General features: G+C 44.0%; 1 protein-coding gene across 1 annotated transcript; it reads left to right on the top strand.

The window, feature by feature from the left end:
* The first annotated feature begins 792 nt into the window (after positions 1-792).
* Positions 793-21,730, top strand: LOC135897209 (uncharacterized). Its single transcript, XM_065425791.1, has 6 exons — positions 793-1,148; positions 8,902-8,969; positions 11,377-11,499; positions 12,517-12,561; positions 13,769-13,819; positions 17,505-21,730. Exons 1-6 carry the CDS (start codon positions 1,055-1,057, stop codon positions 17,544-17,546), a joined length of 423 nt encoding a protein of 140 aa, XP_065281863.1. The 5' UTR covers positions 793-1,054; the 3' UTR covers positions 17,547-21,730.
* The last annotated feature ends 4,829 nt before the right edge of the window (positions 21,731-26,559 follow it).

The following is a 26,559-nucleotide window of genomic DNA, read 5'->3' as shown; positions in this document are numbered from 1 at the left end:
ATTCCGGGTCGATTCCTCGCACGGCAGCTCGTGTCTCGCATAACAATTTCCTTTCCAGAGTACATCGGCAGATAAAAAAAAGATATGTGCTAGAATGCCAGAGACATCGTGACCAACCAACCTCCTCACGTGATTTCAATAAAAGAATGGAAGGAGAAAGTCGCGAGCGAGTTGAACGCCTTACATGATGCTGAAAAAAGGAAATGGAAATTTCACCGCACGTGCGTAGCCCTCTGAGGCTTTCTAAATGCGAGCTCTTGAAATGGCACACACGCAAAAGCTGCCGCTATCTGTTTGTCCAGCCCATTACAATATCTCTGAATTTAAATTGGGAAGATTGCCGCCAAAAAGAACGTGTTGCCGCATTCATTCTGAAACCAGGGCAGAACCACTACACGTAGCTTCCTTCGAGAGCCTAAACTTAATACAATTGTGTCCATAGCGTTGCAAGACTTGTTGCACGAAGCTATTTCTCCTGCCGTTTACCTGTTCTGACGCTTCGATGCCAAGCCGCACGCTTTTGACGCGCAGTTCAGCGACGACTCAGTCGCAACGGTCTGCTTGTTTCTGCGATATTTATTTTTATTCTGCACTCATCGGTACCCCCTGTCCAACGCTGCTCGTGCGTCTCAGAGATCTGCGTCATCAGCAGCTCGAAAGCTGGCGTCCTTGAGTGGCCCTTGAGGAACCCCGGCGATTCTCTTTAGCGGACGGGGAGAGGGTTGTCGGAGCGCTTGGAGAGAGCGTTCGTTTTTCGCGTCTCTTTTGCCCAGCATTAAGCCTCAGCAGCGCTGATCCTATCCTTCCAGGGTTACCGTATGCCGCATTATCCTGCGCTTAGAGTCGATGTGTGGGGGAGAGTGGCTTTGGATATTCATGTTCCCTTTCCCTGCTTCTTGTGCATTCTAGACGTCACCGCCGCTCCAGCCAGGTCACAAGTGAGACGGCGTAAAACGAAAGCAGAGCCGCTTCAAAATTCACGCCGCTAGCCGACTGGTAGACTTGCTCGCCTCAGTGCTGTGATTTAGGGGCCTAGCGTATTCGTCCAGCAAACATGTCGCGGTGGTGCGCTCTGCTTGTGGTTCTCCTCGGATTCTTTACCATCGTACTATACACTGAAGCCCAAGAGATTCTGTGCCCTGAATACAGTAAGTAGACGACTTGGTGCTGTCTTTCAACGATGACGCGTATTACCCTTAGTATTTCCAAACGCATTTCCGTGCGGCGCTTATATGAAACCATTTTCACGATAGATAAAGGTCTGCATGGATTTACTACGCATATTTAAAACATTTCCCTAATTGCTGTCCAACAGCCTCATGTTGAGATTGCGTTCTTTAAACGCCAAAGCGTGAACATGTTCAATGGCGTAACTTTAATACCGCTCGAGTATGATGGCTTCACCGCTGGCTCCTACATGAGACGACGTTGTCACGCTTGCTGTACATCAAGACACCTCAGGGTGGCTTATCAGTAGGAACTTCTATGTACACTATGCTCGGACATGCGTGGATGTTCTGAATGCTCCACTTTCGCTTAACACATAAAATATGATAGCAATCAAAGCGAGCGAGCATTCTTGCACATACTCAGTACTATGTCACAATGACACCCACAAGTTTCCTGCATTGTCCATATCATTCCGTCTTTTCTTGTCTGTTTTCGGTTTCATCGTCCCAACAATGTTGCCTTTTGTGTTAAAGTGTCAAGCTAGGACAAACATCATCATCATCGGGTATGAGTTATGTAACCTTTAGTGCCCCTTTAGGCAAATGACATAAGGCGTGTGGGATGAAAATAAAATTCCTTCAAATCATGGCCTACAATACTTTGGTTGATTTTTCTGCGGCAAAAGGAAGTGTTGTATACACCTGTAACCCAACTACACGTTTTATGAGACACTGTAGAACGTAATTCGGATTATGTTGAGTAAGAGAGAGAGAGAAACGTTTATTAGACGAAACAGTGTCCCGAGCGAGGCCGGGTATCACCCTAAGGTGGGAGGGCTCCTTAGTCCAGGAACCCTCTGGCTTCGACTGCCCTCTTAGCCCTGGCGACGAGTTGTCGTTGAGTAAGAGTTTCTCAAATAAACTATCCATAGCTAGATACACTTCGCATGGTCACGTTCCTTGACAATTTTAGATGGGAGCTTGTTCCATTCGACAATCGCTAATGCTATAAATGATTGGTTTTGGTTGTCGTGTGATCTGTACAAAGGCTGTAAACTACAAAGATTAAAAAAAGGTGGTATGTGCGGGTGAAAGGGTTGAGCAGTTTCCCATATTTAGGACTGGTGTCATAGGCCGTTTATGAAAGAGGCAAAATCTGCCGAACACATGGCAGGGATGCCATGTGTTAAATTCCAGACACGTTTATCTCGTGTAACATGCTGCTGAGGACTGCGCGAAATGTGATAATATGCACTTCACGATTTCAAACTACTTTGGCCGTTTAAGTTAGCAACGCATAGCAACGCATAGCGAGCAACGCATAGCAGAAATCGCAGAAACGCATTCAAGTGTTCTTTTTTGCGTAATGGTTTCATACGCTAGTTCCGGGGGGGAGAGAGCGCACAATTGACGCGAGGTTTTGTCTTACAAATCAAAGCCAATGGTCCATCTTGGGTCTTTGTGAGTTGTACATATACACTACCTTAACACGTGAGTAAATAGTGCGCAAAAACAGCTTTTCAACAACCTATAACAAAGATTTGTGTAGGATCGTACAGTCCTGATGTTTGACCTGTTTTACAAAATATGTTTTATGTTTCTTGAGTTCTATAAAAAACAGCCGCAATGGTGTTGTAAAGTAAGTAGCAGTAGTTTCTTTGTTTTAAGTTCTGCTATATCTGTTCTTGTTCAATTCTTGCTTAGTTTAGAGGAGCGTATGCTGTGACTGTTTGTCGAATATGGACTAAATTAAAGTGACAAGAAGAAATGCACCAATTGTTATAAACACATAAGAGGACATCACATGGAATGTTGAAGCAGATAGGCTTGCTGCGGCGCGCACAAATTGGAAGTTCTTGCGGTGGCGACCTTAACAAAAGCAGACTAAAAACTACGTCTAAGATTCTACGCTAATATGTCAGGCAAATCACTAGCTTTGAGCCTAATTCTAGTGAAATATGTCTCTAGAGTGTTGCCCCGCGAACTTGTTGTTTCCGTTGCAAACCAACAGGGGCCGGGCCGCTGGCTCTTCAATTCAATGGCCCTAGTGCAGTTCGTGATGGGGGCGTTACTTACGATACATAATCGAATGTTTCCGAAACGCCGAAGTGTTACATTGAATAAACATTCCATCGAATCTGTTTCGTATATTGAATTTAGGAGTTCCAACGTGCGTACCTAAGTGAAGGCAGAGAGCAGGCTGGGCCATCTTCTTCAAGGAGAGCTAGGCTGTAGTGATAAAATTTTAATTGTTGTTCTTTTGCATTGCAATGATGACATTCAGTTACTTTTGCACCAATTCTTTCTCTACCAATTCAACAGAGAGGTTTAACATAACTCTGTTCCACATTTCTTAAATGCTATGAAGGCTATCTGATTGTTCTTGGCTTGAAGAAAGCAGATTGTAGAGACTGCCCTTGGGAATGCATGCATTGCGCACTGTCGAAGGCTCATTGAGGCTGGCGGGAAGGACAGAAGCGAAATGGCATGCTAGCATTTCAAGAGACTTAGAAATCATTAGCCCGAAATAATGATAGGTGTTTACGTACTTCGCATGTTGCAGTGCCACCTTCATGTTTTGTTTGCTACGGCAGCACAAGGGGGATCATTCCTGGCTTGAGGTGATGTAGAAGATATCATTTTACTCATAATAATGTGTAATATAATTTTGGGTGCATATCTGCAAGAACAGCGTGCACTTGCATATTCCAAGGTAAATAAAAGCGTTTGTTATAGTTATATTTTCGTGGTAACAACTGAGATATAAACGTATCGGGAAGAACATTAAACATTTACGCTATAGTGCCACGTTGCACGGGCTTTTTTTTGCTACGTTCAATGAATGCTGTGTTCACGTAGACGTATCCTGGTCTGTTAGCTTTCGTACCATTCATATTGTGAATGATATGCACAAGCAAGCATAATTGGAAAGAACCAGGCTTTTGAATCCTTTGCACCACTTTCGATGCTTTCTACGCCAAAGCTAACTTATTGTTTTTTTCTTGCCGAGTGTTTCTGTTTTAGTAAAAGAACTAACATTGCGCTTGCACAGTTGTTTTTGGATACTCTTCTTTTTTTCTATTCCCATTCATTCATGGTTTTACGGGAAGCACAGCATCTAACTCTCGTTCCCCACTACAATATAGAATACAATCTTGCAGCCGAGTCTTTCAATTTTGCATATCCGCAATAACCGTCAGATAGGGCACACCTACCACATAAAGCAAAAGAATAGGCGGAGTTACACTGGTTTGAATATTGATAAGGTTCTTCTTTACAATTGGGAGACCCTGTGAGCATGTCGAGCGCTTTCTTTCAGCTGTCTGGCAGGGCAGTTGTGAAAAACGTGCACTAAATCTTCTCAATGCGCGGCACCTAATAAATATTTCTGTCCTGGAAATATATGAAACACCAGTGCGCAACAGTCGATCTTCAAACTGATTTAATTATAAAGTACCGCAGTTATCTTATGTATGGCCGCTGGCAATATCTGTGCACCTGCGACAGATAAATATGTTAGATATCTTCGCGAACTCTGAACGAAATTCATACAGAGATGGCACTCGTGATAAAATGGGTTTCTTTTTTACACTGGATTATGGGAAACGGCGTATATCAGGAAAGAGGTCAATTGTTATATTTTCGCGCCAAATATTTAAATACACCAAATAATATTATTTATTGACACATTTGCGTGGCTGTTTACAATGTGAAATTTGCAGCTACTGAGGAGGTGATCTGATATCGAATTCTGAAACGCGCCAAAAGCCTCTCTCCTTGACCGTGCAGCACGAGGAAGTTTGCCGCTTTTCCGCCTCAGAAACTGGTACTGGGCGTTTCAGAAGTGAGGGAAACAACATGCACAAGAAACGTCAGCTGTTGCCGTCTTCGGACGTCTCAGAGTCCGCGCCACGAAAAACACACCGTCTTTCTTTTTAATTTTGAGTTGCTCCTTGTGACTCGTGGCGGATACTTCTCTCAACACGTTGTCGATTCGCCGAAACTAACCTTGTGACACTTATAATAATAATAATAGCAATAATAATAATATCAATAATAATCTTTATTTCACTCATGAAATGAGGAAGTGCTGGAATAGAAGCTGACAAGTAAGCTTCACTAGTTCCCAGCTCCCCGGAGTTCAAAATAGAAGAAACAGAACACTTTTCGCATGGCAACATAAAAACCACAAACAAATAGTTCAAATTGCTCGGCTTGTTCAAACAAATTGCTCTGCTCCCCTCGCCTTGAGCATTGCTTGGCGTTAGCCGTCGTGTTAGGACGTTTTTTTTCGTTTTTCCTTTTTTTTCTGGAGGATGATGTCTATATTCATTACATTTATACATATATTTCCTTCCTTTGCACGTGCCTGCTGCTTCTACTAACACTATAATCCCGCACATTGTGAGCGTTGAGGGCATACAGTTCGGTGCCATATACTCGAGAGAACTCTGGCGCTGCAATCTGTGAGCCACCATGGGAACGATGGGAAGAACATGGATTTATCTGATCTTCATGCTTGCGGTTTCGGACGTTCTTGTTGACTGGTTTATTACGCATTGTGTGCGTTCATTGTCGTAAATTTCAGAGCTATCTGTACTGTTCTTAAGGCAGAAGGTGCTGCGAACCCGAACAATCGCAACTACTTGCAACAGTTCGGCTTGTCGAGGTGGCCAAATCGAAACGCGTCACGCATCTCAAGGCACTGGCTTGGCCGCGATAAATACATAACTGCGTTATATATCGCTCGCCGATGCAGGCGTCCGTGGCATAATGGTTGCAGTATCGGGATTCTCTGCTATAGGTCGTCTATGCGAATACTGCCGTGGGACAATTATAATAATGTATATTTAATTATTTATTACGCATACCATTGTTGAATATGACCAGTTCCCAAAGTCACGAAGCCTACTGTAATCATGCTAAATAAGTACTATATTTACCGTACCTAAAAATCCCCAGACAACTTGAATACTTATCCTGTTTACAAACGTCCCTCATTCCCAGTTATCGGATTTGTAAAAAATAGCCCTTTTTGATCTGAAGAACTCTACTTGTTGCCAACAATGCCATCAAAAGAATTCACTCACTCACTAGAGGATGTTTGGTAGCCTTCTCAAAAACACCCGGCGTACGCCTTTTCACTACACTCCCCACCACCACGTGGCTTTTCAAATTCAGGATTACATAGTTTTCTCTTATGCCCCAGACTTTTGTCGAGGCATAGGTTTTGCTGAACGTCCATTGACGTCATTAATACCTTACTCATTCAAAGGTGGTCAAGGGGAAAACTACCGTGCGTCTAAAGTGCAGCAAAAAAAAAAGGTCGCGGCGATGAATTTATCATGTTCCCATCACGTTAGCGCTTAAATCCCGAAGCACGTCGTCGGAACTCAAGCAAACGTACGTGACAGAAATAGTACTGTATTTACTATGTTATGTTATAGCTAGCCATTCCGATGCCGTTAGTGTTTCGACATTGCTAGCTCATAATTTTGTAGTCGTAATGCATACGAACAGTACACTTTACGTAAGAATATACGTAAGCACAGAAAAAAAGATCCAGTTTCAAGCTGTGAAAAGTTGGTATGAAGCTCGATCGCCGAGTTACCAGTCTTGTTTCGACTGTACAGATGGCTCGCGGCCAACTTCTCATGCGTGTTCAGGCCGGAACTGTGGAACTCATTTCAGCAGGATGTAGATGAGTCAAGCCATTTCGATCGCTAAGCTGGCTATTATCATTCAAAGCAAACCAGCCTCAATAGCCCGGGCCAGCTCATCAACACACAATGTACATTGTCTTATCGTGCCTGGCCAACGTCACCTGCTTGTTTATCGTGCCATAATAGTTCACGACATTCGAAGGTTTTGGTACCATTAAGTATCTTTCGCGAAGGGCATGGTTCGTAACAATTTTCCGGTATTACTAAATGTCCAAAAAATGTTAGCGTATCCGCTGCTCTATCATTGCTCGCTGCTCTATCGCTGCTCTAGAAGCAATGGCCCCGAGCCAATGCTTCTTCTGTGAAGGAGGAACGTTGGGCAGACCATGGTATAGGTACCAGTTGTAATCCTTGGTCCATCACCGCAGCGGATGGCTAGCAATAGAAAACCAATGCAGTATAGTTCAGCGACATATATTGTGGTGCAATAACATTGGGCAATTTGCAGACATAGGTCATAGGCAGGTGGCCCAAGAAAGAGTAAGTAGAGATCGCTAGGAGTCTTTGATCCGACAGTAGAAATAAAATATGCTGCTCTCACTTCCTCTGATGATGCTGATGAAAGTCTGAAGACTTCGTCCCAGTCTTACGTCTGCTGAAATGACAAATCAAATTTCTCTACATGTTTACGGGCAAGGTCCTCGTGGTTTTGGTTCCTGAATATTTATTTGGAATACTGGAAGTCTCTGGTTGAGACCTGAGTAAGTGGGAAATGCTTTGTCACATTTTGACAGCTGTAGTATAATTGTTCACAGCAGCTCTGCGCAGACGATAGTTACCAAAGCAATTCTACAGTAATAAAATGTGAAAAAGAACAAATTAGTAAAAACAAGTTTAGAAAGGAAAATACAGACTCCAAATGGAAAACACGACCACAATATAATGTCTACTGTTTACAGCCCACAGATTGAGCACATCACTTGTGTTTAAAACACGTCATATACTTGTGGAAAAATTAGAAATGAGTCAGCGTTAGTAGTGGATGCGTCCAAGCGGTTCCATTCTCGTGTTACTAGCGGAAAAAGTGTTTAAGGTGTCACTGGGATATGAAAACTCAGTTACTGTGCGAGCGTGCTGGTTCTTTAATGCACGTTTGTGTGTGCTTAAGTATATAAAACGGGAAAAGATCATGTGACAGGTTGAAAAATAATAATTCATATTATAAATGTGTTGTGAGTTCTCCAACGTACGGGAGTGGATTCCTGCAGTCGCGTATTTAAATAATTTATTTTAAATATCTATTCTTTGAACCCTTCCGATGTTGCTGTGCTGCGGATCTCACCGAATCGGTCGCGTAATTGGATATTTCATCAACTAAAACGAAAGAAAATTGACCTGGCCAGTTTCAAAATGTCCCATCTGATCGGACTGTATGTGTCGATTAATGGGTTGGACACCAGGAATGGTAGAGCAGCGTAAAAGACATGGACAAAAGGCACACATAGACACATTATAGCAGGGCTTCTTCTATTCTTACTTCTGTCTTTTATAACTTAGTAACGTACCTGATTGCGCAAGTTGTCATTAAGTATGTGCTGTCTTCGTATTCCGTGTTCCTTTCCGATTCCTAACGCTTCTAGTTTTCTTGGCCTCCTTTCAATGGCGAAGATATCAGAAGCAGTCGGCAGAAAGAAAACCGTACCGGAAAGGAGGTAGTTTTGCACGTGGTATGGTGCACTACAGAGGGTAACTTCTCTAGACAGGCATAGAAGAACATCCACATGAATGACCCTTTTAAAGATGTTTTGGACGCAATCGTACCATGCCAACTATGACAAGGTATATTTCACAATGCTGACTCCGTTGTCAAGATATATATTAGTTTCCCTTTGTTCATAACATAGCTAATTGTATATATACAGTCGAGACTTATGCTACGTTAGTCGAGGCACAAATATTCCTTTTTCTGAGATAAAAACGGATGATAATGATCAAAAGAAAACATACTTTGTTCAAAGCTTCAGCTATCATGTCCCAAATTTTCAACGTCCCATCTCCTTTATTTACAGAGCACCTGGAAGGCGAGGTACAAAAATGCAAGGAACTACTTCCAGACCTCTCAGGCAAAAAAGAAAAGGTAAGGCTTAGAGTTAGTCCCTCTCGTTCGTCGGCGCAACTTCTTCAATGAAAGGATTTACCTGGAACATCTGAGAAAAGCGAGCACTACACCTTGGCATACAACGTCGTTCCTTGTAGAACGTCTGCGGTTGCGAGAGGGCAAATTGGATTACGTACGAGTTATCCTAGAGCCTACGACCACATCAGTAGTGTTGATGATAGCCATCAACGATAGCGTGGAGTCCGAAGTGCGTCACTTCCCTTGTACATACCGCTGCTGCCAGCGGTATGTACAGTTTGCCTGGGATGGCCATGGTTACAACCTTGCAGAGCTAACGATTCAATGAAGAGCGATCTATATGGCAATGACGTACTTATTACATACTGTGCCGTTTATAAACACTCGGCCTGTAAACAATCAGACCTCTTAAGCTAAGAGAATATTGTGCAATGAGAGCTTCGCGAGTATGGTGCACTCATTTACCCGTGAAATATTGCAGTATTTTATTACCTGCGATATAAGGTTCTCGATATTTTGAAGTGTAGCGGGAACAAAAATGACGAGTGCATACCACATGAAAACAAGCTCCATGGCATATTCCAAGTATAAGAACATTGTCTTCGAAAGTTCCTGGCTATGAACGGTAAATAAAACAAATTTATCACGGAGGAACAAAATTCACGGTATAAATTCTGTGTTGTCTACGTTGTTCCATAAGTTCAAACGTGTGGTTATTTGTTCTAAACTAGAACTGAACTAAGTCACAGTTTCGACAAAAGGCAGAATTTTATGAAAACCTCCAAATGAAAAAAAAAACGTTAACCTACAACGTAATCGCCAACGTTTTCTTTTTGCTTCTAATTCTCAGCAGTGACTTTTCACGTTCATACTTATTTTGAACAAGAAGGACCAACTTATTCTTTGATGGAATGCGTTTAGTGCGGCTAATATTATTCATATATTATTCATTCATATCCCGGCTGAGTTCAACTGCGCTGTATACCTATTTTTTTCTATTTCTTTCTTTGCATATCAGATCAACGCTTGGTGTACTGGCCCCCTTACTCAATGCCTCCCCTGTGGCCTCTATGTTATCTTCGAGTAAATAAAGAAATAATTGGATAACTAATTAAATACGTAAATAAAGGACAGTTTCCCAGTGTTTACAATACAATATAATACATTATATTCGCTTTCTTTATACATAGTTAATTTCATGGTCTGTCTAATACCACAGTGCTTATTAAGTGACCAGGCAATGAAGGAACATCGTTATACAGAAAATACATATAGAAACAGTAAGCTTATTAAACTGCTTAAAATTCAAGGCATTACTTTGGAAATGTGTAGCGCTTTGCATGTACCGCCACGATAACACATTGATATTGTTTGCATTTCCAGAACAATTAGGCAAACAAATAAAATGCATGATAAATGTATAGCGTACGAGAATGCCACGATAACCAGTTGCCATTATTTAAAGGGGAAATAGACAAGCAGTAAAAAAGCATGCTAAAGTGTCCGCTGCTGAGTACTGGGAGGTGGGTCCAGTCACGCTACATGTGTGTATCTTTTTTCCCACTTTCCCAACCCCATTTCATGTGCAATTTTCTTTGGTACGTTTTGTTTGGTAAATAAATCAATCTCAATTTCAATTCCAAATGCATAGAGTTTCCAATACTTGTTTCATTGTTACTTGTTTCCTTGTTACTTGTTTCCTTGTTTTTCCTTGTTCAGTAACACAATAACGATATTTACAAAATATCAAGTTGAGCTCAATAATTAAATCTTACATTTGCAATGTCATAATTTGGCTATGGGGGACACCATACTAAGAGAATAGACATTCATTTTTACGTTGAACTTCTTAACATGCTTCTGATCGCTAGTACTCTAGTTTGGCTCCTGCATTACGCCAGCGGGACCCCGCAGCTAAGAATCAAACGTTCCACTTCGTGCCCTACACCAGGGAGCCATTAGCCCTTCATTCGCCAAGGCGGGAAGAATCAGTTCCCTATTTTATTCAGCAGGCAGAGCTTGTTCACCATTTCCTTGTTGTTGCTTTTAGTTTTTTTTGTATCCGAAAAGAAAGTACTCTCGGGCACATCTGCAGCCAATCACCAAACTACAATGTGTAAGTGTACGCTTATCCTTTTTGTAGGAGCAATGCATTTATACCTTACAAAGCTCTCGAGTGCATCTTCGCCGCTTTACGGTACAGCAGTAAACGGTGTACTTAACCACACGTTTTCTACAGGTGGTGGCGCTGGGCATTCGTTACGGCCTCCGCTGTGCACGCGAAGTCGACCCCGACATCAATTCGCTTTTTCTTTTTGTAGGAGCAATGCATTTAATACATACAAACTCTCAAGTGCATCTTCGCCGCTTTACGGTTCAACAGTAAACGGTATACGCGTTTCTACAGGTGGCGGCGCTGGGCATTCGTTACGGCCTCCGCTGTGCACGCGAGGTCGACCCCGACATCTCGCTGCCTGACATCCGAGAGCGTCGATGCAAAAAGGATGACCCTCAGGACTTTCCGAGAAAGGTTGGCGCCGTCAATTGCTGCTTTCCACTCCGTCCTTGCAATCCGTCATTGTGGATATTTGTTTGCGGCACTTCCAGCAGTGCGTCTCTTTTGATAGCGTTTGCAGAGGCCCCGTTTGGTCCTTGGGTGCGGGTCTCCTGTTGTAAGCGCGCTGCTGCTTGGAGGCATCAAGGCGCATCAATACTGAATGCAGTTTCACTGGTCGCCTTTCAGTGAAACTGACATATATATCAAAGCCCTCATGATTGCGCATGCCAGATGAGAGTTTGTAAGCAGGCCGACAAAGGCGAGATCACGAGACCAAAATTACCTGCCATGGCATGGCAGTTACAGGTGGCTGCAATGGCATGGAATAATCCACGTGCATACGAGCTGTTATTTGGTATGCGCAAGCATTTGGGTTTCGATGTCGATATGCGAGATCCTTTTTAGCTTATAGTAAGCACTCTATGAATCTTTGTTGCTTGGCGCTTTTCCTAACAATAAATGTAACTTCTTGGTTTATTAAATTCTTATCAATGCTGACGTTCGGCTGGCACGATCACCGGAATTTTCGGCAAGACTTGATCCTCCTGCAGCCAACCGTATACTTCTTGCCTCCCCCTCCCCCCCCCCCTCCTAGTGCCATATTTGCGGAACGTGCCTAGGAAGCGCCAGCAATGGATAAATATCGAAAGTAGTTAAGAAGATATTCGCGAAGTAGAGCGACGCCAATGACGGTATGGGAAGCGTCCACTCCTGGATGGGGTCGTGGCACTCCTGTGGACACGAATGTAACAGTTTGCCGCCGCATAGACATTGTATGGCATATGTCATGGTGCGACTAGAAAACTGCTCGCAGTCATTCCGATAGAAGCTTTCTTGCTGCTTGCATTTGATCTAGATAAATTTTTATGGCTGTGACTTTATTAAAGCTCTAACAATATTAGAACATACGTTAAACACTTCCTAAACACATGACTTCCTTTGTATGTGGACTATTAGCTCATTCACGTTGCTATGAAATTTCTTTTTCAGTTCTACCAGTGCTGGAACCGGCTGCTCGACACAGACGCGCTATTGGTAAGCATAACACTCTCTTCCTGAATACAAATAAGCACAAACGGCGTAATGAAACAGATACATTGAAGCTGCATTCCGTTCATATCAATATTCTAGGTAAGAAACGCTCTGACAATACGTGTGAAGCTTACTTTGTTTGTTATATGGTTATATGGCAGCCGGCATTGCATTTTCGCTCTTTCTCTCACTAAATATTCAGGTATACCGATACACCCCTATTCTAAAGTCGTTTCGTAAAGCTGTTCGATTATACCTTCAGTTAGAGTGGTGTGAGCGCTTTAAGTAATAATGAGTTTCCTGTTTAGTTCTAACCAACGCTTTCATTCATGTATCGTTGTAGGAAAACAATGAGAGCACTGTTCCTTATTTCTTCAAAAAATGCGTGAAACACCATACGTTCTTCACAACGGCGAACTTTCATTCCAAGCAGCCTGTTGAACAATGCTATGGATCATACCTCCTCTGTAACATTTAAACATGAGCAGCTTGAAACTCAAGGGGACGAGCGAGAAAGACAAACACGGCGCTGATTTTCAGAAATGTGTATTGGCGACGAAGAGATCAAGTATATGAATGTGTGAACAACATAAAAGAACTCTAAGCTGTCTTACAGACTACATGGAAAGAAAATTTTCTTTGTAAAGACCATGTGCTTGCTACCTACTAGGGGCCACAAACGCGTTCAATTTTTTTAAAATCAAGAATATCAAATACCTATAACCTAACTGAACGCAACGTTTCTGTCTTCTCGTGTCCTCGCCATGGCCACTGCGTTCACTTGAAGCCAAGAATTACTACATTGCAAATGTTTCCAACTTTCTTAGACTAGTTCTTCTCCCTAAGTGAAGTGGCGCAACTGACTCCTCATGATCGGCCATATATGAGACGGTGAAAATACTATAAATATTATTTTTTAGGAAAGTAAAATAAAACGAACCAATTAATTGTGACAAAATTTGAAGTGTTCCCTATATGAAGGATCATATATTTAAATATTGAAGCAAAAAGTATGTGAGTAGTTGCACCAGAAAAACAGAGAAGCTTTAATGCCCATTAACTGAGCGTAACGGTACTTTTCAATATAAAGCTTTGCTTTCTTAATGTTCCAAGATGCATTTAGAGAAAAAGAAACGCTCAGCGACACCTGCCTGACATCACACCTGACTGTTACATCCGGAACCTAATGCTTTTTTTTGCTTTCTTTCAGACAAAAATTGGCTTTAGTGCCGAAGAGCTTGACAGTTTCAGAGCTGCTGCGGTAAGTGAACAACCTCGACTGTACTCTGACACCGCCGCTCTGTATTTAAATAAAAGAAAGACACATTTAAATCAGTTCTAATCTTACGCTAGAGCAAACCAAGTGGACATCTGCATTGAAATCACAATAAAGGTTAGAGGTAATGATGTTTTATATATTTCCAATTTTCGCGGTGCTTGTGCAAACAGGCACTGGCGGAGTCTATGCCGGATAAAAAGGGTATTTGAGCAGACGTCTTGGAATCGCCATCAAGCTTGACGTTGTCGGGCCATTATAGGCGCCTTACTTTACCTACATGTACTCCTCTATCGTCTATCTAGCACATTATTCCAGGCTATGAGCTTTCAGTCCGACGCGGTAGGTGAAGCCATACGCGCTCGTATTTTGCTTACACGACAGTCGGTGCTACCTAGGGATCGCCACTTTCTTCAATCTTGCGAAATACTTTGTTTTTGACTTTTAAAAATGGTTCTAATCAATACAATGTGGGGTAAAGACAAATAGTTGCTGCCAATGGTCAGATGCCATTCAGGTGGTTGAGTTTCTCCAGCAGGTGGAGGTCGTGATTAGTGAGAACCTTGGAAAATTAATTATAGGAATTGCGAAGCGGCTCCGAGTGGCAGAGTTAATATTCAAACTTTATATTCATAATTTCATTAGGCAGTACGCTTATGTTACGGATTTTTCGTGCCCTCAAAGTGCCTGCGCGACCCAAGGATATCTCGTTGTGTACTACTGCCATCCACTCACCCTTAATGTACTTTCTTGCTTATGAATACCTAAGCGCTTACGCTACTACGTATGGCAGCTGTCCATGAGAGGGAGACTGAGAAGCAGCGACACAATTATAAAAACTCGGTAAGGGCACCCCTCGAGGAACCACTACCCAACACCAACTTGCAGTATCTTTGGCGGGCATGCAGCTATTATTGAAGCTCAATTCAGTCGTTGATTGAGGCTAAAGGTGGCCTTATTGATTGGCTTATCAAAAAGCAGGAGAAGAACATTGCAAAATATTTTGAACGAACATATCGAATCTTACCTGAAATATTGTTGCTACTGCTGAATCTTCATTAGGTGCTGAAACATTTCGCAAGCTCAGTATATGTTGAGAGCGTATTTCCTATGCCACATCATTTTATAAACCGTACACTAAACAGATTTCTTTTTGTAATTTGGCCCTGGGCTAGCATCACTTTTCGACCTATTCCGGCAATTCAATACATAAGGTGAACATAAGGTGGACATAACGTGGGATTGAGATCGTATTCTTCGGGTACGTAATTACCGATACCAAACAAACTGCTAATAAGCCAATCTACAAATTCAGAAACAAAGCCAAAAGACAGCACTATAATACCTTCTGAGCCAAGCTTACGAGAGCGGAAGTTTTGGAAAATTTTTTTCCGAAATCTTCTAAAACTAGCATCGTTGATGCACTTCCGAACTGCGTGAGTAAGAATTTGGAGAAGCAATCAATTTTCATGGCAATATATTGCGACCAAATTTTGCCGATGGATATCTAGAAAATCCTGCTTGTGTGAAGATTTCTTCCAATTTTCTATGAAGAGATAACATCCTCGCCATAGTTTTACAGTTGTGAACTGCGCTTTGAAGTCCACAAAAATACACACAAGGTTACTCAGTGTATGTTGTTATCCAGCTACCTTAGCATTGCACATAAGTGCGCATGCACATACGTCCGCCTGTTCGCGTTATCGACCTAACATTCCAAATTTTGGGTAGTCGAGGTTTCAACAAAACTTCGCCTGGTCAGACATTGAAGTGAAAAAGGTATGCAGTCACTGACCAAGTCAGACGGAAAGAAAGACGTCCACGTCTTTTTTTGAGTCATCCTTCATCTAATCGACAACAAGGACCATGAACCAAGCAGCAGGAAGCATGCATATCATCTACAATCAGTCATTACGTCACAAAATTAGCCTTTGATATGCCACTACTCGTCTTGTCCGCCTCATTGTTCTGCACTTCTGTTCTGATACGCAGAAACTTATATGCACTCTCCTCGTAAACCCGTACGTCGTTAATATAAGGAGTCTACAAAGGAGCGTACACTACATACAATTATACAAAATGGGCACAAAGTTATACACATGCGTATATTAGAGAAGTGTACGTCACCAGAATGTAGGAAAAGGAGACAACATTTACTGCATCGTACTATTATTAATTTTTCACGGCTGTGTCAAATAAATACAGAGCAATATCCATATATTTCGCTTGAAGAATAAAATTGTCGTTAATTATAATGAGAGTACATTTTGGCGCATTTGCTTTGCTTTACTGCCTTTCCTTTGCTGGCGTAAATATCAGGTGTTGTTTCTAAGCTGGAAAGTGGGGTGAAATTGGAAATTTTTTATCGGGCAGTAAATTTTCATATAGACAAGTTGTTTTTGTTCTTTGGCAGTCCAGCGTACGCGATTCTTTTAGCGTTAATCAACAATTAGCACAAGCAATTGCCGTCTTTTGGACAGACTGCTTTATTTAACAGAGCGAAATCACTCACAAGGCGTGTAATGACAGGAGCTAGATGCTCGCAAATGATCTCATGAACTAATCTTTGCCTACCGCACTTTTAACAAAAGAATGTACAAATACCCGAACACACAGATGTGCTTCGCAGGAGGTGTGATGTTTTTCTTCATCTTAGAAGCCAGTGTTGAGATTGCATTATTGTGCGCATAGGGAGCATTTCTCTGTCTGTCTCATGTATTCCAGGCTTCATTATTTCGTGCCTGTTTTTGTCCTCGTTACTGGTTTTCGGTATACGGCCTCGCAACAAAATTATTGTAGTACGAAAGACGAAGCAGCAACACTTATTTTAAGGCAATCTAGTCGGGTAACCATCTTAACGTTAACCCTACCGTTCGTAATACAGAGTAGTGCAAGCGATGCGTTAATTTGCTTCCAAGTGCGTTGTCGCCGTTTACTTGTATGCCAGGTGTGGTGAATGCGATGTAATGCAATATTGTCCTATTCATACAAAACGCGGCTGCAACGCAATTACCGGGCTTTAGTTCGCTCAAGGCCAGCGAGCACTAAATATAACTTTATATCCGTTTCTTTTTGCTTGAGTGTTGAGAAAAAATGCTGCAAAAGCGATGTTCTATATTATCAACGATATTATCATATATCTTGACCACTTGCTCCCGAAAGCTGTACTAAGTTCTGCAGTTTTGAAACACACGAATTTATTTATTTTTCTTTGTGCAAGAGCAAAGTTCGGGGAGAAATCTGGGCTATGGTGATTTTAATAGCTTTTTGAGGGGAGCAATCATAGGTCGCTATCGGGTTTTACCCCTAAACGAAGGAGCCATAAAATGTACTACCAAACCACCAATATGCACTCCATTCCTCTGTCAAGAGGAGAAGCCATGCTAATAACAACCAAATGACCCTGTGCTGCATCGCAGACGCACATTATATAAGGGAAGTTCTGCAGAAAATACCCAGAGTGTCCCGCCCCTTAATGACGTGTACTGATGCGAACATCATATTCCTGCTGTCAGTAGCTAAAGGCCGTTAAATTATTGTCACATGCGACACATGTTTGTCTGCGCATTAGGACTACTCGTTTGTGAGCACGTCAATCCAAAGTTGTGAGCCCCATCAAGGTACTCTTATATGCTCATGTACGTGTTTCGCCTGTGCATTTTTATTGCAGAAGTGCGTCAATAACATCATCGAGAGGACCTTGACTGAATAAATATCATTATTTCGGGCTCACCATCAAGGAAGATGACTTACGTCATCGAAGTTACGCAGCCGGAACCTTATGCAAGAGGTTGTCAACACGCCAAGAAAGTTGCACCACAAAACAGGAGTACGCTGGAGCGCACCAAGTGACATCTTTTCGTGGTCTGGCCTATTAAGGGCTGAATGTGTTTTTCATGCTATAAAGCGGCGAAAAAAAAGAAGAAACAACTGTCACTGTTTGCAGGTTTATGCACGTCTCACGATTTTATTGATCTGCAACACAGCGTGCACTGATTTAAATGTGACATTTTTGCTTGCTTGGTTATGTCTCAGAAACACACCAAGAAAGCTGAACCACAACCAGTATTACGCTTATTAAAGCTTTTTTTTTTGTTTGTCTTATCTTTAACGAAAGAAACCAATTACTTAAATAAAAAGCAGAATTCCCAAGAAATAAGGTTTACATCGGAACTCAACCTACACCGGCATTCTAGCGCAGCCGGGTACCCTCTCTGAACAGAGTTCCATAGTCACGTCATCGGCATGACAGGCGGGACCAGTGGCGTAGCAACAGGGGGGGGCCGGGGGGCCGTGGGCCCCGGGTGCAAGGGGCCAGCGGGAGGGAGGGGGGGTGTCATACGCCTGAAGACACCCCTTTTGCCGCCGGCTTGACTGGGCGCAAATGGCAAAGAATGCTCCGGTATCCAGTAGCCCGAGCTCATGTACCCGATGCGTTGCGCCGCAGAATTGTCGGCTGCAGCTCTATCAACACCCAATGAAACAATTGCACGAATGTGCGGGCTAAAAAAATTTCATTCCCTAAATGGTCGCTAAACTATTCGCCCTAACGGAATGTTTCATGTGGGGTGTGCCGTGCGTTCATGCTGGGAGCAGGAGTCGCTAAACATACAGTAAGGCGTTGAGGCTCTTGGGTCCCTCTTCCGTTCAGAACGCGCAGCGAAGACGAACAAAGACAGCACTAAGAGGGCGTTCAACGAGCGCGCCCGGCGCTCTCGTTTACGGCGAAGCGTTCGTTGAGAGCGAAGTTGCGTTCGTTGAGACGAGCGATAAGTGCGGCCGTCAAAAGTCGCTAATGGGATTCTCTGGATCGTCTTCAGACTGGGTGCTGCCGAAGAGTTTCGCGACGTATGACTCGACAGGCTGTATATAGTCGCGGGCGCCGTGATGTTCAGCTCGCTTTTACTTACCCTCTCCCGCTCGCTCCGAGAAGCCGCTGCGAAACCTGCCGTTATGTTTCACGCTTTCCTTCTTACCCTCGAAAGTTTCAGAAAACTGTTGTTATTGCGTGACTTCATGTCATAAGTACAGTGTCTGTGTCAGCTGCACATAATTTAAAAAAAACATGAATTTTGTAAGGATATTTCCGGATATTTCCGGATATTCTATGAAGTTATGTGTCTGTGATTACTAGGATCTCGGTAGCGTGAAAAATATGGCAGGTAAGTAATAACCATATCCTTAATAATCCCCTAATTAGTACTTATAGAGGAAGCACTTCAATTCAAGAATTGAGGATTCAAAGTCATATTATTACCTCAACAAAAACTTCTTAAACAAAATCGTTTTGGGTGCTACATCCTACAGTACTTTGGCAGTGCGGGCGGCGCCTAGTATGGCAGTCGCGAAAGAAATATGAAATAGGTTTCGCTGGCACGGCCTTCATCGAGGTTCTTTTTTTTATGGTGACGCCAAGAATCGACGCGAAGCGTGCTCTATTCTGTTCCCAATCTTTTGGTGGTACCGAGGCTAGGATAATCACGTTCGTCCGTATAGCAGCAAATAAAAAAGTCTTTATTGATCACAATAAAGAGAAGTCGTAAATGTCATAACATTGGCGCCCGCGCAGCAGGGAGGCAGGTGGCGTTTTCCGTTCTTCTAATATGGTAGGGAGATCAGCGTCACTGAAACACAATTTAATTTTCGTTTTCGTTCAGGGCTGCCAACAGCCAAAATACTGCGGGCCGTAGTACCTACGACGATTTTTGTGAAGTTGTTATTGGGCAAGATATGAATGTCGGCCTTCAATTTTGCAAATGCAATGTTGCCGCTAAAATTGGTGATTAAAACTTTATAATTTTTTTTTTACTTGTGACGTGAGCCGTATTTGCCACGATGCCGCATTTGTTTTGGTTGCAAAGCCTTACAGTCTGACAGAAGATGTGCACATGCGCTTATCACAAGTTATCAGTGCAGCACACTGTGTTATGTGGCGCAGAAAAAAACAGCGTGTATTGGCCTCGAGCTCCACCACTGGAGAAGCTGGCGCCACCGTCGGCGTGACGTGCTATTAGGGATCACGTGGACATAGCGGCCGCGTCGGCTGCTTCGGGAGCGGCGAAGCGAGCTGAAAAGGAAAGTTTAAGTTCCCTCGTACGCTGCGGTCTTCATTTATTGGCGGGATTTTCTCGCTTCGAGTGTCTCCTTTACAATGATTGAAAGCACTAGAATAGGTAGTGGCTACCTTTGAAGGTGCGCAACAGGGTAGGCTACTGCTCGGTGCCGCACTGCCGGACGTACGCCACGGAGCCCGGTGTCAGCCTTATTCATACGTAGCCGCAGGACAAGAAGCTGCGTGAAGCTTGGCTCGCGAAACATAAAACCGGCAAACAGTCATCGGCTACAACTCGGGTATGCAGCAAGCACAGACGCGAGGAAGATTTCTGCTTCCGACCCGGGTCTGCAATGTTCCAAAAACGCGCACTCAGATGCTCGCCCGAGTCCGCTGCCCGACTAATGTCATGACGGTTTTGTCTATGAACTTGTCAATGCTATAGATACTGGCAAGTTCACTGGAGTGGATAGGGAACAGTAAAGAAGCACAAAAAAAGAACGCATGGCATATGGTCATGTTTGTGTTATGAATTAATGCACTGGATTGCAAAAAAAGAAGCAGCGGGAAATCGCACGCTGAGAACACCGATAAACATATAGTGCGACTCAATTCGAGAAATAATATTGAAACGTCCAAGAATTTAGAAAAAAAAAGATGATTGAATCGTCGCGACGTCCGGCACATCAGTCCCCGTAGGCATCGAAGTCTCTACAATGAAATTATTTTTGAACAGCTCTGATAGCGCCCACGCAACATTGGTTGCTTGTATACTGTCAAATGCTCATATTCTGCAGCCTAAAGCTCATGGCATGGTGTGAAAACGCGCATGCGGCGAAAGCGAAACAGTGCGCGGACAAGCATGCAGACGCGCAGTCGGTCGCTGCGAAGCTGTGCGATGGCTGCATTGAGGCTTCATTTTATTACGCTCCATTTAGATATACAAACACTATAAGAAGATATTTCACATAGTTTCGTCTCGGCGTTTGCCTACCTTTCACACAAGAAGCCAGGTCGGGGGACTAAATAGCGGCGACCGCACACAGTGGCGTCCACTGTACGTATTCGGTAAAGAGATAGCGTCTGCAAACAATTCTGTGCTTTCAGTTTGCCCAAAATTATTATTCAGACAGTAAAAAACTTCTCTCGTTTCGAAAGTACTTACAGAAATTTTTGGGAGAGCACCCGGGTGGTGCGTTCAGTGAGCGCTGACAGCAAAACCTATAAGGAGCGCGCCGCTTGATCCCTCATACTACGCCAGCAAGGCGCTTCCGATAGATGGCGACTCCGTAACTCCTCGCCGCCAATACCTGCTGCATTCGCGATCACTGGGAAAGAAAGCGAAGGAGAGGGGGACCCGGGGGAGGTGCGCGGTGTCCAAGGCGGCTGTACTGGTGCTGAAACCCGGAAATTGTCGATATCCGCGCCTTCCTCGACTACACGCGGGGGGGGGGGGGGGTGACAGAAGACCTATCGGCCCCGGGTGCCAGACGACCTAGCTACGCCACTGGGCGGGACCCCGCTGAATCTCTCCCATTGGTGGGAGTTCCAAAAACGTTTCGTTCCATTCAGCTTCATGCCAATCAATCTCTCCATATTATTGCTGTTCGCAATGTTGCATGTAAGTGTATCGATGTCACTTTTATCTGTGAGCCAACTGTAGGATCGGGAGTGACCTGCCGGCATCGAGCAGTCGTTATTTTTTATTAATATTGTTGAAAGTGCATAAATACCTTCCGCCATGCAGGTTTAAAGAACACTTCTGGCCATTGTGCCTCGTGGTTTGGCACTGATTAGGCTATCGACATGTTGCAAATGAAGAATAAATTTTTCTGAGCGTGTAATCGATGTGGATCTCTGAGCAAAAGAAGAAACGCAAAAAGAAACTTAGAACTAGCATCTTCGAATATATGAGAAGCGAAATGTTTGCGAAGCGGGTAATCGCAAGGTGCGATTTTGCCCATTTTATTATTGTGCCATTGGCGTAAGAGAAACTGGCCCCCACGCACATGGGCTCTTGTGCCCCATGCTACACGTTGTGACACATGGGGTGATCATCTCAAGCAGCAAGTGGGCGTTGGCACGATAGAAGTACACGTCCCTTTGTTTGGCCTGAATGGTTCGTGCATTAGGCGGCGGTGGTGCGGACTGAGGTTCAATGCAATCCTCGAGCACGCGATTCCATTTCTTGTTCTTCAGCATTAGCTACTAAGCAGAACAGCACTGTAATCCAGCAGCCAGGGTCAGGAAAGTCCGGGAAGGCACGCCAAGAAAGAGCTTTAAACCTTGCTGGTATATTGTCACATGGTAGTGACGATGAAGAAAGCAAAACGTTGAATGGCGAAACTAGCGTTTTATTGGACGAACTTGTGCCCACAAAAGAAATTTACGCTCAACGGACAGCAATAGTGGTGAATGCGATTAGCGGTCGTCGAAATCTGATCAGTGGGTGAAGCGCGTCGGCTTTTATACATCAGTCGTCGAACGTTCCAGAGCAATCGCTGGGACCCGCGTGCCTTCCACAAAGTTCTTTACTGTTCGGGTCGCACATACAGTACTCACGGATTGAAATAGGACATTCGGAGCGCGTGGCCGTCGCTACATGCAGCGCCCCCCGTGGATGCTCATGGAACCAAGGTGCTGCATTGTGGTATAGCGCGAGGGGGAGAACATCTACAAAGGAGAATTGCTCCTTCCGGTCGCCAACGGGCCGGCCTGTGGTTTAACACACTGCCTGCGTGGCGCTGCAAAGCTTGCGCGTTCGTGTGCCGACCGAAATGGTTCGGCGGTGCGCATTGCCCATTTTGCGGCGGCGTCTGCGTGCGCATCGTGCTTGCGCGTTTTGGCGATGCGGCACGCATGCTGTGCAATGAAGACACAAGATTCAGCTACGTGATAGCGCCGTACGTGCGTTCGTAGAGATGATCAACACTTGCAAAAAAGAAAAGAAAGTTTATTTCGTCCGTTTTGTAACGACAAAAAAGAAAAGGAGCAGTCACAGGCCTGTCCTCGTGCAACGTTTAAATGAAGTCTCAGTATTTTGTTGGTTCACCCCTAGCAGCGAATACGGCGGCCATTCTGCGTGGCAAGCTTTCGTAGAGGCTGTCGCCCAAGGAAGAAGGCGATAGCTTCTCCCATTCTTCTTGAAGAGCCGCCCACATGTTGTCCGAAGAACACCTGTGTAGCGACCGACGAGACAGGGCGTTCTTTATTTCAGCCCATACATTCTCAATAATATCAATGTCCGCACCTTGCGGAGGCTAGTTCAACACCATCACACACTTGTCTTCCAGCAGGCGAGTGACGGATGCTGCGGTGTGATCTGGGCTCCGGTCGTGTAGGAAGTAAAACAAGCCGCACTTAATTAAATGAGCCAACCAGGGCGTACGGCATAATGACGGTGTCGAGGAGGTCTCATTTTGCTGAGGCATTAAAGCGGCCGTCCAGGCGTACAAGCGGACACAAGCCGTCTTTGTAACTACACCCCCACACGTTCACGCTACATCGACCGCTGCTTGCAACACGATGTAGATTTGGGGGGTCGAACCTGGCTGAAGGAAGCGGAAAGAACACAATACGTTTTACTTCCCTGCGATTGATAACCGCGACGATAGGGGTCCGCCTCTTGAATGCTGGCAGAGTGCACTGCCTTTAGTGACCATTTCTGCGAACTGCTTGTGTCCAACCCTCGAAACAAGGCGCTGGTGAAAAGCTTTTGGCGTGCGCTCTCTCCTCGCGGTAGCGGAGTGCACGGAATATAAAACCTAGTTTTTGATGAAAACGCATACCTAGCCGCCACACACCATCTATCCCATCTAGCATGCGCTACGGGAATGTAAAGAAAGGTAAACGTTGGTGGATTTTTTTACTGAAGCTGTGTAACCACCGAATTTGTGAAGGAGTCCACCTGCCTCGTGCTTCGTGTCCTCCACGCTCGCTGCTGCTGGTCCCATTTTGATCTAAACGTGCTCTCGTCCGTAAAAAGGACATTCTTCCACTCTTCCACTGTCCAGGACCGATGCTCCTGTGCAAACAGCAGCCTTTTGATTCTGTTTTCTGAAAAGATGGAGGGCTTAATCGCCGCCACACAACTACGAAGACCACTTGTGTGAAAGTTCTCGCTTACTACTTGCGTGCTGGCTGCTAGCCCCAGGTCGTTTCGTATTTCTTTCGCCGTCATCTTCGGGTTTCGTCTCGCTGCTTCAACTATACGCTCGTCATTAGAGTCGGTCGTCACCTTCGGTCGGTGTCCTCCGGGCAGATTTGTCACGCAAGCATCCGTCCTGAAAGCCCGCACAATTCTGCTCACCGACGAGCGGGGGCGTACGGTCATATCGACGATTTGTTGCTGCGGTAAACCTGTTGCAGACAGTCACAATCTGCATCCGTTCCGAGATGGGTATACCTGGCATTGCTGCTCGTGTCTGAAACGGAGGCGCGTCTTGTGTTCGCCATGTAAAACTACCTGTGGCGCGGCTTCTGCTGACGTCAGTACGACCAACGATGCCGGGTGTTATCATTTCGAGGCTGAATAACGAAGGCAGCTTCTCGTCGGCTACTCCACAGGTGTTCGCACGAAATAAACTATTCTTTTGTGCAGATGTTTATCATATCTACGAACGCACACAAGGCGCAATCTCACAGCTGAATCCCGTGTCTTGCTTGCACAGCATGCGTGCCGCATCGCCAAAGCGCGTGCAATGAGAGCGTCGTCTATGCGCGCAGGTGTGCACCGTCGAGCCATTTCGATCGGCACACGAAAGCGGGCAAGCCTTGCAGCGCCACACTGGCAGTATGTTAAACCACAGGCCAGCTTGTCGGCGGCCGGAAGGAGTAATTCTGCTCCGTAGATGTTCTCCCCCTCGCGCTATACCACAATGCACCACTTTGGTTCTATGGGCACCCACGAGCGGCGCTGCATGTAACGACGGCCACGCGCTCCGTATGTCCTATTTCAATCCGTGAGTATTGTACATGCAATCAGCTTACACAAGGTTCGGTGAGAGACAGCAGATGGAATCATAGACAACATTCCAGAAACTTAAAATATACGCCTTTTATCGTTATGGTCTCATTTTGATATATCACCTTTCTGAAATGGTTCCAGACTATTGGTTCGTAATTAAACATTGGGTGGATTAGTGTTTGTTGTGTAAGCAGCTTAATTTGCCTAGAAGCGGCACGAAAAATGCGTTGAAAGTAGAAAAAAATTTATGGAGTTTTACGTGCCAAAACCACTTTCTGATTATGAGGCACGCTGTAGTGGGAGGGCTCCGGAAATTTTGACTACCTGGGGTTCTTTAACGTGCACCTAAATCTAAGCACACGGGTCTTTTCGCATTTAGGCCCCATCGAAATGCGGCCGCCGTACGTTGAAAGTAGCGAGGAATTTTAGTAATTCGATGCATATAACTTGAATATGTCTTCTCAAAGGAAACAATGCTGAAGAAAAGTCCAAGGCACTTATATTTTGGTACTTTCAGTAACAAATCGTCATTAAAAATGTACAAAAAGTGGAGTTATACTGTTAGTGAAGTATACAGAGGCGATTTGTTTCTATGTAATACTCACTTTCTAGGTGTGAAACCATGACAGAGTCATTGATTCCATCGTTAAGAACAGCATAATCTTCAGGAGAGTAAATTTCTTGGTGTATAACGTAATCATTACCACAGAGACGTATATTGGCCGTTATATTCTGTAATATGTCATAAGGTCGATCATAAAGAGGCCTCATAAAGAGGCCATAAACTAGCCTGATAGTCAAGAACAATGCCATACGATGAACCAGATGAAATATGAAAATATGAGTTATACGCTCTAAAGTGCACATATTCCGAGTGATCAGAAAGAAAGCTATCTAACAGTCAGTAAGTATAGGAATATTTAAGATGAAGCTCAGCTTCATTTGTTAAGGGTGAACCATAGTGTGGAATGCTTTAGACAAATCTACGAAAAATTGCGTTTTCGTCTATACCAAGATTGGTTGCTTCAGCAATGCCGTGAGCGAATTCAGTGAGTTGAGGTACCGAGACAAGGACAAAAATCACACTAACAATTCCCTAAATGTTAGATTCCCGGTAGACCATTATAAGTCCTAGTAGTTTGCACGAGTGAGAGGTCAGAGAGGCGATTTGGTAGTCAAATCGCTACTGCGTTTTACCGGAGTTGCGAAAAGGTAAAACTCTAGCACATCAACTCGAAAAAAAAAATACTTAGTTGTAATTGACTTCACCTACATAACTGTGAGATGATGACTTCTTCAAAAGGAGCAACAAGCAAGGTGAGCATTGCAAATGCCATCACGACCACTTGACTTCTTACTATCGACAAGCGACTCAGAAATATCACTAATTGCAAATGCTACAGAATGAAGGAATTCAAGACGTTCTCAGTTATCAGAAAGAAATCTATTAAAGATAGGCGTTCAGTGTGGCCGCAATTACATCATAACAAGTAGTAGATGCTTCAATAATTACAAAAGTATTATTGTCAGAATCACATGGAAAGATGCATCGCCTGAACTTTTTTACTAACATTAGGAGAACTGGCAAGGCACACTCATGACTGACCAACATCTGTTTTCTGCTGTGGTGGTCTTCAAGGTAAGAGAGAACACAGGGCAATACTTGGAATGCGTAATGACATAGGGGAACATTAATAAATTCTACAG

The sequence above is a fragment of the Dermacentor albipictus genome, unplaced genomic scaffold (genome assembly GCF_038994185.2).
Source record: "Dermacentor albipictus isolate Rhodes 1998 colony unplaced genomic scaffold, USDA_Dalb.pri_finalv2 scaffold_35, whole genome shotgun sequence".
Lineage (NCBI taxonomy): Eukaryota > Metazoa > Arthropoda > Arachnida > Ixodida > Ixodidae > Dermacentor > Dermacentor albipictus.
Note: the sequence above shows the minus strand (reverse complement) of the source record. Positions and strands in the feature narration are given on the sequence as shown.

Coding starts and splice junctions, on each gene's coding strand:
- LOC135897209 (XM_065425791.1), top strand. CDS start 1,055: ATGTCGCGGTGGTGCGCTCTGCTTGTGGTTCTCCTCGGATTCTTTACC. Junction 12,562..13,768: donor TCGACACAGACGCGCTATTG/GTAAGCATAACA, acceptor GCTTTCTTTCAG/ACAAAAATTGGCTTTAGTGC. Junction 13,820..17,504: donor ACAGTTTCAGAGCTGCTGCG/GTAAGTGAACAA, acceptor TTTTTATTGCAG/AAGTGCGTCAATAACATCAT.